Source organism: Peromyscus maniculatus, chromosome 1 (assembly GCF_049852395.1).
Source record: "Peromyscus maniculatus bairdii isolate BWxNUB_F1_BW_parent chromosome 1, HU_Pman_BW_mat_3.1, whole genome shotgun sequence".
In the NCBI taxonomy this organism is placed as follows: domain Eukaryota; kingdom Metazoa; phylum Chordata; class Mammalia; order Rodentia; family Cricetidae; genus Peromyscus; species Peromyscus maniculatus.
In genome coordinates, this window is record NC_134852.1 from 120,774,170 (window position 1) to 120,791,260 (window position 17,091).

General features: G+C 50.4%; 1 protein-coding gene across 8 annotated transcripts in view; it reads left to right on the plus strand.

Annotated features, from left to right (window-relative positions):
* The first annotated feature begins 938 nt into the window (after positions 1-938).
* The window catches only part of Ampd3 (adenosine monophosphate deaminase 3), a 47,765-nt gene continuing 31,612 nt past the window's right edge, over positions 939-17,091 (plus strand). The window contains exons 1-3 of one of the 8 annotated variants that reach the window (XM_076550192.1): positions 5,573-5,985; positions 6,857-7,034; positions 10,778-11,003. In XM_076550192.1, coding sequence (XP_076406307.1) covers positions 7,016-7,034; positions 10,778-11,003 — 245 coding nt within the window. In that variant the 5' untranslated portion in view covers positions 5,573-5,985; positions 6,857-7,015. Of the gene's footprint in view, positions 1,090-1,165; positions 1,332-1,449; positions 1,902-5,572; positions 5,996-6,357; positions 7,035-10,402; positions 10,696-10,777; positions 11,004-17,091 lie in introns of those variants that run through there. The other 7 variants (XM_015997307.3, XM_015997305.3, XM_015997306.3 and 4 more) reach the window with 7 other exon arrangements.

The following is a 17,091-nucleotide window of genomic DNA, read 5'->3' on the forward strand; positions in this document are numbered from 1 at the left end:
GTGCCCTCTTCTGACTTCCTCAGGCACCAGGCACACAGGTGGTACACAGACATACATGGGAGCAAGACATTTATACACATAAAATAAATTAAATCAGAACAATAGCCATTAGAACCACGTATTGCTATTAAGTGAACTTAGAAGCATATGTTCTTGTCTCATTAACTGTGAAACTAGGGTTTAGTAAACTATTGTTAGGGTTTAGTAAACTAGTTTAATCCCTGTGCATTCATCAGATTGTGGACAACTTTAAAGTGCAAAGAAAAAGATACAGCACACCATTCACTAAAAAGAAAATAATTTGCTGGGTGTGATGGCACATGCCTTTAATCCCAGCACTCTGGAGGCAGAGGAAGGTCTCCATAGCAAATTCCAGGCCAGCCAGGGCTACATAGTGAGACTCTGTTTTTTGTTTTTGTTTTTGTTTTTAATTATTGGTTCATCTTTATCACATCTTTTAAAACTTGTTAGTGTGCTTTGTAATGTATATTAGCAGTCATGTGTGTATCGTTTATAAATAAGTAGATTGTAAGCATCAGGCTATGAAGTAGAAAGAATAAAATCTGGTGCTTAAATGAGACAGCTCTGCAATGAGTGAAGACACATAGTGGCAATAACTTAGAGAAAGAAATGCAAGTCAAGGGTGGGTCCCCAGTGTGGATTAAAGACGGGATGCTTGGTGATGTCAAGACTAGAAACACAGGCAGGCCATTAGGAGTTGAGCCTGGGACCCTCTGGTTGAGAAGCTCTCTGCTATGATAGCACCTGCTGCTCTGGAGTATTCTGGGCCTACGATGGGATTCAAAAGCTATTAGCAGGCTGGAGGCTGTTAAAACCATGGGGATGGGCCTGGATTCTCTGAGTGAGCTGAGGGAGTGATCCAGGGAGCTGGCGTCCTGAGATTCTCCGGAGCAGAAGCAGCATAATGGAAAACCAGGCCATGGAAGCTGAGAAACCGGTCACCCAAGCCTGTGGAAAGTGTGCCTCACACAGCGTGGTTGTGCGAGGGCGGCAGGCACCGGGTGCTAACTTTGGGAGCTGTGTTCCAGGAAGGAAGGCGTGGTCAACAGACTCCAGTGCTCTAAAGAGGTGAGCAAGGGTGCACAGAAAGCTCCCGCTGGCCTTGGCAACTCGGAGGTCATTCCGGACTTTGAGGGGCGGGCATAGAAACCAGACCGCAGAAGGCTGGAGAGCAAGGGAGTGTGTGCGTGTGTGTATGTGTGTGTGTGTACGCGCACGCTTGTGTGTTGGGAGGGGCGGGAAGGTGATTCAAGGGACCCGGCTGACACCTGGAGAAAACCAATGCTTGCTGATCGGTTTAGCTACCGAGAGTAAGTGTCCTGGTGGGGATCGAGCCTCCAGAATCTCGTTTTGGGGAAAGTCCAGGTAGGGAGGGGAGGAGGTCGGCAAACACCTTGGAGCCGGGCGTTGCAGCTGGGCTGGTGGTAGCGAGGCTCGGAGCGGGTATCCCCGCTGGCATCTGACCCCGGACTGTGTCGCAGCCCCGCGGAGCCCGGGTGGAGCCGGGCTCGCTTCCGGCCGAGGACAGGGCGGCCACCGCTCCCGGGTGCTCAGGTTTCCTGCCGGCAGCACGGCCCAGCGCCTCGGGTAGCTGCGGGTCCTCCAGGTAGTGCGCGATCCCGCTGCGCTGTGCAGGCCGCTCGCGCTCCTCTCACCCGGCCACCCGGGCCCTGTCGCGCAGCGCTCGGCTCGATCCCCGCCAGCCGTGAGCTCCTGCCGGGCAGGCACGGGCTGCGAGCGCGGCCTGGTCGGGTCCAGCTCCGCGCGCCCGGCCCCACAGGCGTCAGTGCACTGCAGCCGCTGTCCTGTGCGCCCTGCCTGGCGCGGCACCTGCGCTCCAGCCCGGCCGCCAACCCCCATGGCCCTGCCCTCCGAACCCGGTGAGTGCGCACGATGCTGCGCCGCCGACCTTGGGCCGGCGTCCTGCGTCCAGTCCCTTGACAGCGAAGAGACTTGAACCTCCCGCAGTGCCCACCCCCAGAGCTTGTCCCCGGCCCCGTGCTGCCTTTCCCTACCCAGCAGTGGCCTGGGCTCCACAGGCCTCCGGTGAGCCTGAAGCATCCCGGGTGCTTGGCTTAGACCAGGTTCACAAGATTTAGGGAAATTAAAGGACCCGGGACATGCTGGCTCCTGAGCTCCGGGACAAGTTTCTAGGCGCGTGCACGAGACCCGTGGGATGTGTTCGGCTGTGTGGACGTCTAGCAGGAGGCAGAGGGGTGGACGGGATAGTAGGGTGATGAGTCGTTTGAGGGCCCCTTTTCTCTGTCACTGGGCGAGGGAGGTGTACAGTCTTGTGCTTTAGTAGGTTGGTTCCGCCCTAGAACTTCCTGTGGCTGCTTTGCGAGCAGATTTACTAATGGCTGGTCTAGACTGGCAGAGGCCTGTGATGTAAGACTGAGAGGCCCTGGATAGGAGACTACTCCCAACTAGGTTGTCCCCAAACTGTATGTAGCTGGAAGCTTCTTGGTGAGAAATAAGTCAAGTTACTGAGTAAAAGCTGGCATCACTAAGTCCAGCATGGTCCTGAGCAGTTGTGGACTAGGCTGGAACACTGTGAGAAGACATGGCTCCCTAGATTCAAAGAGTCAAGGATGAGCTGTGGTGGAGCCTCTGAGCCAGGCAGAAGGAGCCTCTGCCTGCTCTGTTCCATCATTAGCTCCACCTCTGGCAAGCAACTTGGAGGGACCTGGCTTGCTCCGAAGAGGCTGTTCTCTCTAGGTGTTGGTGGGAGACTCTTTGATCTTTCAGGCCTATCCTCCTTAGCCTAGCCTCAGACCTGAAGCCCTGCATATAGGTTAACAGGCCTTCACCTACATCAAGAAGTTCTTTGAGATGAAATATTTCCTTTTCTTGCTTTTATTCTTGCTGGTCATTCTTCAGAGGGCCTCTAGATCAACCACAGATCTTGACAGTATCTTGGGCAAGTGAAATGTAGGCTTAGGATTAAGTAGGAATTAGAATACTTTTCTCTCCTAAAGCAGTTCAGTGGCCTGGTTCTGCTACCAAGCATATTAATCTATTTCCTCCATGTGCTGACTGCTGTAGGACAAGAGACAACGGCTCTGTCTTTTAACACAGGGTATGAGGAACTGATGAGGGTATAGACTGATGGCTGGAGTTCAGGAGGTACACAGTCACCAAGAAGTAGCAATGATAGAGGCCATGGCTTTCCCCCCAGATCTGGCTTCATGTTTAAACATGCCTTCCGTCTTCCCATACCCAGGTAGGTACTTGGGAGAGAGTACCAGCTCCGCCATGGTGTTTGATAAATGTCAAATAAAAGGAGTCAGTGTCCGTGTGAAACTTCACATTCATTTCCCTGCTGGACTCTCTTGTATCTGATATCATGATGATGAAGAAGATAATGATGCTGACAGATAATACCTACAAAACACATATGCTGAGCTAAGGATGAGTCTCAACACTTCTCATGTGCTGACTGATTAATCATGGCATCTCATGGCATTGCTATTTTTATTATTCTTCCATTGTAGGGAATAAAAAAGCCACAGAAATTTCATCATCTGCCCAAGGCCATATAAACAGTGGTGGGACAGGATTCAATGTCAGATAGTCTGACTCGAGTCCATATTCTTAACCATCAACACAACTGACTCGTGAAATCACCATAGGGGGATTCTACCTCGGCTTAGACCATTCACACACTCATTGTCTTATGTGGCCATCTATTCAATGTGTGTGTGTGTGTGTGTGTGTGCTTGGCACTGGGATATAATAGCAAATGAGACAAATGTGTGGATGTGATATTTCACAGGTGCCCAACTCTTGTAACACGTCTCAGAAACAAGAAGGAAATTGGCTTCTCTAGGCAAGCCTGTGCCTTGCTTTTAGAGAGCAGAGTGCTGTGTTTCATGACGAGTCATAATTTGATTCCAGCCTTTGCTGTCTCCCATGTAGGGACAATTAAGTGACATAAATGAACACACCCTGGTCTCTGGAGAAGGAGATGCAAGTCTTGGGTCTTGTTATCTTAGGTCATCCTGACAGCCATTCAGGAGGGACTGAGAGGGAATTGAGGAAGCTGGGGAGACAGCTCAGTGAATTTAGTACTTGCTGCTCAAGCATGAGGACCTGAGTTCAGATCCCCAGAACACACAGAAAAACTGGGCACATCAGTGCTCATCTGTAACCCTAGTATGAGGAGGACAAGACAGGCCAGTCCTGGGGCCTTCTGGCCAGACTAGCTCAACAGTGGCCAGCTCAGGAAAGAGACCTTGTCTCAGAAAGATAAGGTGAGGAGCAATTGGGGAAATTGACATTAACCTCTGGCATCCACATGTTGAGGTGAGTGCATCTGCACACACACCTACACACACACAAACAAGCACAGAACTGAGGCTTTGAGCAAGGGATGAACAATTCTCAGTCAGTCCACTGAGGCATGTGGGCCACAAGAAGCAGCAATATGCCAGTCTCAAGGTCAGCCGTGAGGTCTTGAGCATCACAGGTGCTCCTGAGACGGAGCTGTCCCCGTTCATTTAGCACTAAAGGCCCTTGGCCATCATTCTGCCCCCGTCATGGGAGCAGAAATGCCTCACTCCTCTGTCTAGACCTGGTGGAGCTGGCCACACAGTTAGCTTGGTCTCAGGATGGCAGCTTTCTCTAGATTGGAAACTGAAGACCAAGAGGAAGGTGCTTCCTAGCTCTGATGCCATGGGATATTAATAGGTGTCCTTTCCCATGATGGGATGGCCATTGAAGTATGTTCAGTAGCTCTCTTTACCGAAGGACTTCCCACTGATGTATCTGCTAGTAGAGATTGTGCGGGGCTGGACAGAGGTGGCACATGCCTTTAATCCCAGCACTTAGGAGGCAGAGGCAGGTGGATCTCTGAGTTCGAGACCAGCTTGGTCTATGTAGTGAGTTCCAGGACAGTCAGGACTACATAGTGAGACCCTGTTTTGAAAATAACAACAACACCCAAACCAAACCAGAAACTGTGTGAGAATCCCTATAAAAGAAAGCAGTATTTTCAGATCCTCTTCCCTTTTGGGTTCTACAGACTGCACTTTGTTTAGACCAAGGCTATCTAGAATCCCATTAAAGCTGGAGAGTAAAATTACCTGAGTGTGTTGGACTTAGAGCCATGGTCCAGGATGATCACTTTCCCCACATACCATTGCCTTCCAAAATGCCAGCCATGAGAATCATTTGTTCCATCTGTCACTTGACAGAGTATGTGTGTGTGTGTGTGTGTGTGTGTATGTGTGTGTGTCCAAAGGTCAGAGAGGGTGTCAGAGCTAGAGTTCTAAGTGGTTGCTTGATGTACCTGCTGGGATTGAACTCAAGTCCTGTGCAAGAGGCAGAAGCACTCTGAACCACTGAGCCATCTCGTTAGCCCCTCGACAGAACAACTTATGGGCTTGGCTTCCCCTTCCCCCATGCTATAATACACACACTGAATTATTTAATGACCAAACACTGCTCCCCTTCAGGTTGTGGGTGGCCTGCTGACGGCACTGTTGATGAAACAGTTGTGTGGACAGGTGGATTGTAATCTCCGGGTTGCTGAAGGCCAGAAGCAGGTCGTGTGTCAGCACTGTAACCCTGCTCCGGGCTCACAGGAGTCACAGGGTAGGCACTGCAAGGCAAGGCACAGCCTCTCCACTGGACATGAGGCGGTGACTCAGGTCCAAGACTGGGCCACAGCTAGCCTCCTGGTAAACAACTGACCTGCTCTTTCTGGGCTCCTCTCCTAGGATTTCAACAGCACCGTGGAAATAGCCATCTTACTCAGGGGAATTTCCTAGACCCACACAGTTTGTCGAAGTCACCGGAAGGCTGTGTGTAGCTCCAGAGCCTCTCCATTTTCTAAAGGGCTGAGGAAAGGGTATACACAGGGCTTGTGTACGCCCTTTATATCTTTATATGTCTGGGTTGTCCTCTGGGGGTCACTTACGAAAGGACAGTTAAAGAATCCAGCCTGCACTTTGGGACACTACTGTGAGTAGTGGTAAGAAGAGAAGGGCCGCAGTGAACCTGGTCAGGCCAGGTTTGGGGTGTTTTTGTTTTTTCTGTGAGCATGGTGTGTGCATATGCATGTGCAGGAGGGGGGGGAGGGAGGAGGAGGAGGAGGAGGAGGAGGAGAGAGAGAGAGAGAGAGAGAGAGAGAGAGAGAGAGAGAGAGAAAGGGAGAGAGAGATGGGGAGACTGTGTTGAAGGGAGTCTGGCAGCGCTTGTCAGGCTGTCCGGTCACTGGAAAGTGTGGCTTCTTTTAGGGAAGAGAGGGAGGAAGAGGGAGGGTAGGTAGGCTTTTCATCTCTGCTGCCTGCCCCCCAGCTGCCTGCTTCTGTGTGGAGGCCACTCCTTATTCTGGGCTCTGTTCTTTCCTGGTCAAGGAGGAAGCAGTTCATAGTCCTTTCCTCTTTTTTGAGGGGGAGGGGAAGGAGGAGGTAGTGTTGGGCTCTGGGTTTCCTGTCCACTTGTGGGGTACCTTCAGGAGGGCTGTTTTGCATGATGGGGCTGCTGAGAACAGGCAGAGCAGTCCCTCCGTAGGTGAACCTCCTCGATGAGGTGAGCCCTCTGTCCCATCAAGCCTAAAGTGGGGTTCATACAGGAAGCAGCCAAGGTGATGGTCTCACCAGTCCCCACTCAGCTTTCATTGGAGCCTGGGCGTCAGAGGGAGGGCAGCTTATCTTGTGTGGCTGCCCCGGAGGGCAGCGGCGCTGGCTGCTTTCATTTCTTCTGGTGAAGGCTGGGAGCAGGGCCAGGACGTGGTGTTCAGGATCCTACATCCATTTTGCCTTGGATAACCGGCATTACCTGAGGCCTTTAAGGCTTTTGGAAATTTTCCACTTGCATTTCGTATTCGCAGGAGAATTTCCAGCCCAGACTTTTCCTGCTCACAGATATGCAAAGCAGAGACCTCCCACCCCAGCCACAGCAGGGAGGACCCAGCTAGCTGCTCCAGCCCTGACTCAGCTCCAGGCAGCACAGGCGGCACGTCGCCTGTGTGGCATCCTCAGAATCATTTATGGAGACGCCAGGCTCAGGTCTGTGACATGGGTTCTGCACTGAGGTTCCGGCAGGAGGAGGGAACAGGTCTGCTGGCGTAAGGCAGGATTTTGGTGGCATTGGGCCACCTTTCCGGAGGGGCCACAGTGCCGCCGTGGGAAGTTGCTGTTTGTTGAAACTGGTAGTGTTTTAGTGCTTTCCAACTCCTGGGTGACGGCTCACGCTCATTAGAGGGTGCTGTGTGTGTGTAGCAATAAGATAAGCGAGATCGTTAGCTGACGGATGCTGGTGAATTCACAGTTAAGCCTTACCAGCCTGCTGGCTTCAGTTGGTGAATGGTCGAGAGCCAGGCATGATGGGGCAGCTGGAACTGAGCTCTACTTGGCATCTGCAGAGTGGGCTTTCCTTGGCAAGACTGGCCTGGCAGGTGCTAGGAGTTTGAGACGGGGAGGGATGGCAGGGCATCCATCTAGGATGGCCAGAAGCAGCAGATGTGCTCGGGGTCAGGGCCCACTGAGGTCCATTTGCAAGACTGGGACCAAAGTCCTCACCGGTTGTGTGGGACACTCGTCACAATCCTTTAGCTGCTTCCTGCAAGTTCTGAAAAGAAAAGGATCTTGGTGGGAGGGGGCAGGAGGGAAGAGATAATGTGTGTGGGGAAATGACTAAATACATCACACGTATGAACATGATATAATGAAACCTGTGATTTCATACAATGAATTTACACTAATAAAGACGTAAAAGAGAAAAGGAAAGGGTCCCAACGGGGAAGCACTGTCCATGATCCTGGAGTCTCTTGTGTGCCTGGTGGACCTGGGGAATGCAGCGTCTCCTCCATTATTGCTCTCAGGCCCCGCCTAGCCAGGAGGTGTATCTTCTCTTGGGGCCCAGTTTGAGGAAGGCAGGTTCAAGCTGAGGAAAAAGGGGTAGATCAAGTGTAAGGAAGATGCTTGAAGAGTGTTTGGTTGACTTAGGAAACAGTGCTTCAGGGGTGGAGATGGCGGGCTGTGGCGTAAGAAGACATAGAGGCATGGGGCTGTCCCAAATGCCCCTTCCTGAGGAGGTCCAGAGTGGTGTGTCAGGCTCAGGCTATGTGCATCTGTTGGGTGGAAGGGTGGTTGTACACAGAATAGGAGCTAGGTAGGGAGGGTCTCTGTGGTACAGACCCCTCTGGGCCGGTACCTTTCTGTGTGGGTCAGGCAGGAGAGGGCCCAACGGTCACACCTTGGGGGAAGAAGTTTGACTTACTGTCCTCTTATGGAGTCTTAAAACCATCCATTTTCTTTCTGTTATCTTAGTATCTTAAAAATGAAAGTAGTTAGGTGTTGTGGTGCACACTTTTAAACCAGCGCTCAGGAGGCAGAGGCAGGAAGATCTGTGAGTTGAAGATCTGCCTCGTCTACACAGCAAGTTCCAGGCCAGCCAAGGCTACGTAGCGGGCTCAGAAAACAAAATGAAAATAAGAAATGAAATTATAGTCGCATTGACTATTAAAATGAGATATCCCAGCTGGGTATAGCAGCCTATACATTATAATCCCAGAACTCAGGAAGCTGAGGCAGGAGGATTGCTGCAAATTTAAGGCCAGCTTGGACTAGAGTGAATATCAGGTTAGTCTGTGCTATACAGCAAGATTCTATCTTAAACAAAAATAAAAACAAAGCAACTCAAACCAGAACAGCTGTTCCCTGTCATCCTGATGTTTTGAGTGTGTAACACTCCCATGCCATCCTGATGTTTTGAGTGTGTAACAGTCCCCTGCCATCCTGATGTTTTGAGTGTGTAACACTCCCATGCCATCTTGATGTTTTGAGTGTGTAACACTCCCCTGCTATCCTGATGTTTTGAGTGTGCAACAGTCCGATGCCATCCTGATGTTTTGAGTGTGTAACACTCCCATGCCATCTTGTTGTTTTGAGTGTGTAACACTCCCATGCCATCAAGTTGTTTTGAGTGTGTAACACTCCCATGGCATCTGGTCATTTTGAGTGTGTAACACTCCCATGACCCTCATCATAAGGGAATACATTTTTGTGTCATTGTAATCAAAGCACAGCACAGTTTTGTATATTAATTCCTTATTTACTATTATTTCATAGGATTTTAAAGATGTGGCTGCTCCTGTTTCCTAGTTCAGATTATTTTCTTGGTGATTTCAGGAAGGTTCACTTCTCCAGCAGTATTGTGTCTGCTGCCCTTTGTCTGGGTCTCTCTGCGTCTACGTCTGAGATGTGACGTGAGGTTTGGGGTACTGCTCTTGACCAATGGACTAGGAGTGGGGGCCAGGCTCACATTGTTCCCACTTGCCTTCCAAGCCTGGCTCTTGGTGCTGCCCGAGCACCCTCCCAGTCACCTTGTCTTCAGCCTCTGCTCTCACTGCCCCCAGCCCCACACAGCCAGCTCTGTTCCTCTTCCTCCCTGCAGGGGACAGGCTTCTGCTTGTTCTTGGCTGATGTGCAGTCCCTGGCTCCTCCCTGGACCCTCATGGTTGGATGCTGAGGCCCCCTCCTCACCCTTCCCCTCTCATCTTCCTTAGACTGAGAGGCCCAGGAAAGGCACGTTCCTGGGGTGTGGGGGAGGGAGGGATTTGGTTTCAGAATCAAGACCACAGACATGGCTCTGGCTGCCCATTACCAAACCGTTTTCTTCCTTCCTGTGTGTGTCATGAATTAGCCCCAAATGCGACAGAGAAGACCCGTGCACTGAACCTCCAGCATAGGAAACCTCTCCACTACCTAGAACTGCGCCACTTACAGTAAGAGGGCCCTAGAGACCAGTTACACCGTCCCTTAATCTCACAGATGAGAAAAAATTTGAGACCTAAGAGTGACTGACCCAAAATGGCCTAATGAGCCCCTGTAATTGCTTCCTGTTCTTGATGGAGAGCAGCAAGGCCCATCCCACCCTCATCCAGCCTGGCCAACAAAACCACCTGAAACAGCCTTAAAGAAACTGGTAATGGGTAGTTGGGGACAACCCGCCCCCCACCCCCCACATCTTACAAAGCTCCCGGGAGCGGGGGAGACATCTGGACTCAACAGTCAAGGTGAATGCAGCCAGTGAATATGCTCAGGACAGTGAGGGAGAAGGGGGGAGAGAGGGAGGGGTAGGGGAACAACATGTAAAGAGGATGAGGAAAGCTTCTTTTAGGAAGTGAATTTTCAGCTGCGTAAAGGATGTTACTTTTCAAAGCCTTTGATGTATTTGCTGTGTCCCGTTAGATAGTTCTGGAAGGTTGGGGGGAATTTGGGATTTTGGTCTCAGAGTCCTTCTTTTCAGGCCTTATTTCTTGCATGAAGAGTACTCCTGGATATCTCCAGGCTCTATGGATGCTCATGGGTAGCCCTGAGCTTGGGCCTTCCCTCTGGAGGAGCAGGTGTGAACTGGGGTGGTGCTGTGGTGGTGGTGGCCCCTGGCAGACTGGAGAAGGGTTGTTCCAGGCCCTCTCTTGACCCCCTCAGTTTTGGAAGTGAAGTTAGGAGGGTGGGGCTGCCCATTCCCACAGGTTGGAGAAACAGAGGAGCCTAGATGATTAGTCCGTTCTTTGATTTCTGACATTTGCTGCTTATGAAATGTGAGCCGCCCTGGGTGCTTCACACCCACTTACTTATGAAACTAATTTTGCAATCTGGTCTGCTGGGCTCGCTCTGGGAACCCATCTCCATATCCACAGCTGACTCAAGGACCAGGCCTGGGGTCAGTGGCCTTCTGTTCTCCACTCGGGGACTCGGGACATCCACAAAGCCAGGAAGGCTCACACTTGTTCTTTCTTTGTCAGCCGAGATGCCTCGCCAGTTCCCCAAGTTGAACATGTCCGATTTGGACGAGCAAGTCCGGCTGTTGGCGGAGAAGGTGTTTGCTAAGGTGCTCCGAGAAGAGGACAGCAAAGATGTTATGTCCCTGTTCACTGTCCCCGAGGACTGTCCCATCGGGCAGAAGGAAGCCAAGGAGAGGGAGCTCCAGAAGGAGCTGGCAGAGCAGAAGTCTGTGGAGACGGCAAAAAGGTTTGTTCCCAGGGCCCAGCTTTCATGTGCGTAGAGTTGTGTGACCTGAGTTGGGACATCTGAGGGAGATGACATGTCCCCGGGTCTCTGGTGCTTCCTTAACCAAGGCCACTTAACTCTCTTAACTCACAGCTATTTATTGAAGGATGCCTTGCTGCCTCTGCCTGCTTGAAAAGATCAAAAGCCACTGTTCTGCTGATGGTGCATGTTCATGTGCATGCAAGTACATGTGTGGGGGGTACACAGGCATGTGTGGGCACCTACATGTGGAGGTCAGAGGTCAGCCTCAGGTACTGTTCCTCAGAAACTGTCTACCTTGTTTTGTATTGGAAGATTTATTTTATTTTTAATTTTAAATTATGTGTAGGCATGTGTGTCTATGTGTGGGTATATGCATGTTTGAGTGTGCCTGTCTGATCCCCTGGAACTATAGGTGGTTGTGAGCTGCTGGAACATCCACCTTGTTTTTTGGGGTCTCTCAATGAGACCTGGGGCTCTCTGGCTAAGCTAGACTGGCTGACCCGTGAACTGACTCCAAGAACCTGCCTGTGCCTGCCTCCCGTGTGCTGGGATTATAAACATATAACACCAGGCCCAGATGTTTATGTGGGTCCTGGGGACAGAGCTCAGGACTTCATGATGGTGCCATGGGCACTTTACCACCTGAGCCACCTCCCAGGCTCCCCTGCTGCTGCCATGGTAACAGATTAGAGGTGGAAGCACACACCATTTTCACATAGCATTCCCCTCTTTGGGAATTTAGGTAAGACACTAGTTTTATTTGTTTCCATTTTCTGTTAACATGCTTCACTGTTTGCCAAGCATGCACTGGGACTGCAGTGTCCCAATGTGCACTATAGATAAAGCTTCTGCCCCGTGGAGCTTACACTGGGCGGGGGCAAGAATTAAGTAACTGTATAAATTAGTACAAGAACGACAAGTTGTGATAAGGCCTGGACTGGTCTGAGTCTAACCAGAAAACAGAAACCACCCAAATACCGGAAATAGAATTTCAGTGCAAGGAATTGGTTACATGGCTCACGAAGATCTGAGAATACAAACAGGGGAGAGATTTGCCCCAGGTGACATGCCGTAGAGGGCAGTCACCACCTCTAGGTGAGACCCCCCAATAGAAAGATGTGCTGTGGCTGCATCTGGGGCTGGCGTCACCTGGGGAAGCTGGATTAGGCAGCAGCTGAGAGCTGTCTCCAGGGCTGAGAGGAAGGCCGGGATTCTGTCCCCAGCTTTACCCTTCCTGGACCTTCTGTGTTCTCACAGTCTCTGCCGTTGGCCGAATCTAGTTCAGAAGCCACATGGCACCCTGGGAAAGAGAGGAGAGGTGTAGACGAGATTGGAGACAAACGGGCCTAAGAGTGGTACAAGTGCTATGATGTAGATGAATAAGGAAGTGCGTGTACGTGTGTGTGCACGTGTGTGTGTGTGTGTGTGTGTGTGTGTGTGTGTGTGTGTGGTGGGGATGGGGCGCAAATGAGAATGAAAGTGCACTATTGGAAGATGTGGTAGTCGAGGGTGGTTTTAGTTGACATTTCAAGTCTAGCTGTGGTTTGGCATGTGGCAGCCTGACAGGCAGACAAGTTAACCAGAGCCATGGGCCCTCACACCTCCCAGGAAACCCATTCAATCAGCGGGCACGGCCCTCTGCCTGTGGCTGGAGATGAGCAGGGACCCATCAGGCTAGCCTGTACTCCTAGTAAACAGTATGGGTCTCAGGTAAGAGCAATGGGGAAGTTCTCACTTTCTTATTTTCCTAGGCAAGGAGAATTATAGAGGAACAAGGCATCCAGGAGTCTCTAGCGGGGCTGTTAGCTGGGTCCCTGTCTGCCCTGCACCCTGCAGACGTCAGCAGCTAAGAATGCCTTGGACCTTAGAACCTCAATGAACTGCTCCAGGACAGACCTCACAAAGTCCTCATTTTACTTCTTTAACTTTTTTTTTTTTTAAGGCAAGGTCTCATGTAGCCCAGGCTGGCTGTGAACTCTTGATCCTCCTGCCTCTACCTTCTAAGTTCTGATGTTACAGGCATGAGCCACCACGCCTGGTTTATATGGTATGGGGGGAGGAACCCAGGGTCTTATGCATTCGAGGCAAGTCTTCTACCAGCTGAGACTGAACCATATCCCTAACACAGAGGTCCTCCCCTTTGAAAACAAGCCCCAGTTCCTCTTTTTTCTTGGCAGGATAGGATTTTGGCATTTCCTTGGAAGAATGAAGTTGATATTTTTATAGAGAAGCAGAGGCAGAGCTTGGCCATCTGTAAGATCAGTCTCTTTCCTCAGATGTGCCTTGAGCCCTTGAAGGAAGGGGTCATTGCTAGCCACAGAGTGCCATCCTTGTGTCGGGAGGTAGCTGGCCTCAGACCTACTGCCATGTTCATCCCTGCAAAGGAAAAAGAGTCAGACTATGGCGTCCCTTGTCCACACTGCCCGGGCATCACAAGGACTGGCCTCGGGGCTGAATGCTCGGCAGGGCCTTCTGTGCGCTGTGAATAGGGCATTCTGGGCTTTCCCAGTGAAAGCAGGAGTCCCTGGCATTTGGAATTACCAAGAATAATAAGTGTCTGGGGCAAGTTTCCACAGACATCTTCAGAGGGAGCCTGTACTCTCCCATCAGAGCCCAGGCCCAGAGCAAAATGGAAGCTTTGTTACTCTTGATCCAAATGGCTCTCTATGGTCTCCGGAGAGTTGGCCGCAAACTCTCCAGAAATGTATTCTCTCTTTTCCTGCTAGGTGGAAGTTTTCTGGCTTGTCTCCATCTGATTCCCTGACTTGGGAACTGTATCTGCCTCTCACTTCCCAGGGTCCAGTCTAGGCCTTAGCCAGGTTGGAGACCAGTAGGTGTCAGCAAAGAAGAGGTGTCCTGCCTCCCCATTGCCACCATGCACATGAGAGCTGGGTTCTGCCACTCACTAGCATGCTCTGTGACTCTGGGCAAAATAAGAAACCTCTCTGGGCCTCAGGTTCTTCCCCCTCTAAGGGAGGGGGGTGATAATGGACAGTCTTTATGGGGCATTTTGAAGAATGATGGAATTAGCATATGTAAGGGCTTAGGCTTCCTGCTCCTGAGACGGGCGGGTGGCAACAGCACCCACTGCTGCTGGATGCCAGGCAGCAACAGCACCCACTGCTGCTGGATGCCAGGCAGCAACAGCACCCACTGCTGCTGGATGCCAGGCGGATGCCAGGCGGCAACAGCACCCACCGCTGCTGGATGCCGACAGCGAGTCCAGTCCTCGCACTTTTCCATCCCACCCTTCCTTCTCATATTAAACCTGGAGTGGGTACTCTTGGTATCAACATGGCTGCCTAGGCAAGTAGAGCCCTTGGAAGGTTGAATCGACTTGCACAAGGACACAGTAGTGATGGGACACGTCCTGTGATCTCACACTGTGGCCAGGACACTGTCCTGCCCTCTGAAGTGACCCTGATGCTGCTCCCCGGGATGTAGCTGCTGCTCCTGAGTGACCTGTAGAGGAAATCCAGCCAGAGCTTCATTTCTGAAGGATACCTGGACCCTTGACTGTCAGATGTCCCAGGGACCCCCGGGGCTGAGTACACTCATGTGAGGTTTGTCCCTTTACTTCATTGCTCACTGGAGGAACCTCTGTTGTAGTCATTCAGATACCAACATCTCCAGGGACGGTACCGTCCCAGCTCCTCGTCCATCAGGGATCCCTCCCTATATTCTGAGCTAAGTGGTGACAAGGAGCCTTGGGGCCAGACACAGGCCTGACGGCAGCAGCAGGTCTCCAGATCCCCAATCTGTGAGTCTGTGTTTCTAACTGAGACACAATATGGGTCTTCTAGCTTGGGACACACCCCTCCCCGTACTCCGTCTGCTCCGAATGCCATGGTGCTTGCAGAAGGCTCTTCTTATGGCACCATATTTTCTTCTCTTATTTAGACAAAACAAAACACCTACAACTCTCTTTAAATCTAATATAGAGGCACAAGCCAGAAGCTGAGCTGTGAGCAGGAAAGATGAGCACCTGTCCCTTGGTACCCCGCTGTGTAGGATTGCCAGCTCTTGGAACAGGGCAGGCCTTAGACACAGCCGGGTGGAGCTGGGGGCCAACTCAAGCCTGCTTGCTGGTTTTGTAGCTCAGGCCCAGATCTGTAAGACCACTCCTCGAGGGCTGTCTGCCTCTGACAATAGCTAGGTTTCTGCTAGGCAAGGGGATGAGGGTCTGAAGGATGGAGGGCGGGCTGCCTTTGAAAGTAAAGTCTGGAGGCGAGCCCAGACTGGGGGGCCCTGGAGTTGCCGGAGGGTCTTGTGTCCCTGTGAGGCTTCCATGTGTTTTTTAGCATGTAGAAGGCACACCTTACAGAAAACATTAGAAAAACCAGAATTGTTAAACATGCAGGCTTTTTTCTTCAAGGAAAGGACATGACTGATGCCTGTTCAACCAGAAGGATAGAATGGATGTTGTCTAACAACCTGGTGATCTTTTGCGATTCTATGGAGCCAGCCTTCCTGAATCCCCCAAATCCTGAGCCTTGTTTAGGCCCTAATCCTGAGCTTTGTCTCTCAGTAAATAGAACCCATCCTTATGAAAGAGGCCCCAGGTCCCCGGCATTCTCAATTAATTGAACCCATCTTTAAACCCTTCCTCCCTAGGCCCAGATGCCTGAGCACTTTCTCAGTCAGTAAAACTCATTCTTATGCCAAAGGTCACAGGTGCCTTGCTACAAAGATGTACTTTCCAAGGAAGTTTCGATGTAGCCACTCCTGAAGCTTTGTTGTGGTAATTGTCATAAGGAGACATTCCCCCCAAATCTTACTGTGTTTAAATGTGTCAAAACAAACAAACAAATAAATAAACTGCTTGGTCTGACTCTAGATGTTTTTGATCCAGCCCCGGCTAAGGTGCTGACCGGAGTTTCAATCTTAACTCCCCTGATCCCAACACCAGCAGAGTTCCTGTCCTACTAATGCGTGTGCTGGAACTCAGCCAACCTTGAGAACAGCATGGAGAATGTTCTGAGCAACCCGTGTGCTCGCTAGAGTGCCTGCATCTCTCCTGCTTCTTTCTGCCTTTCCCTCTTCTTTTTCTTTTACAGCTGTTCTGAGATCATTCATGTGCCATACAGTCCACACGCCTACCGTGTTTAGTGTAGTTCACTGGCTTTTAGTGTATTGACTCACATGGCACCAGTGTCGTGATCAGTTTGAGAACATATTATTATTATTATTTAAATTTTTAATTTAATTAATTAACTTTGTTTATTTGAGACAGGGCTTTGCTCTGTATCCCTGGCAGGTCTGGTACTCATTATGCAGCCCAGGCTGACTTCAAACTCCCGACAATCCTTCTAGAATTACAGGTGCACACTGCAAAGCCTAGCTTTAATTATGTGTTTGTGTGTGTGTACATATATACATAAACAATATAATGAATATATATGATTGAAAGAGAGAGGAATGTCTTGCTATGAGACCGATCCTGGCCTTGGGCTCATGGTCCACCTGTCTCAGCCTTTTAAGTATGGGGATTACATACCTGTACCATTATGTCCAGGCCTTGAATTTTGTGATCATTCCCAGAAGAAACTCGATACCCTTGACCTGTCACCTCTTAGATACTCCTACCTCTGATCTTGTCTCCTTATTTTAGGACATGTTCTGATAAGTATATCTATCTTACTTTTCAGTACCATGGTAGATTTGAACAAGAAAACTAGCCAGGTGGATCTCTGTGAGTTCAAGGCCAGCCTGGTCTACAGAGCGAGTTCCAGGACAGGCACCAAAACTACACAGAGAAATCCTGTCTCGAAAAACCAAAAAAAAAAAAAAGAAAAAGAAAAAGAAAAAGAAAATTAGGAATGTATTTTTTGTGGCCTGAGCCTGTTTCTTGGTTTGTAACAAGAATATGATCAAAGGACCTGCTTCAGGAGAATTAACCGAATAAATGGACTAACACCCGTGATAGGCGAGCATGGTTCTGGGAGCATCTCCTTGCATTTGTTCTTGTTTGTTTCATAGTCAGCAGGGAGAGAGGAGACAACAATTACAAAGAATAAATACAAGTGTTGGAGGCCTAGAGGTCCAGGGACACAGCGTCTCTGAGATC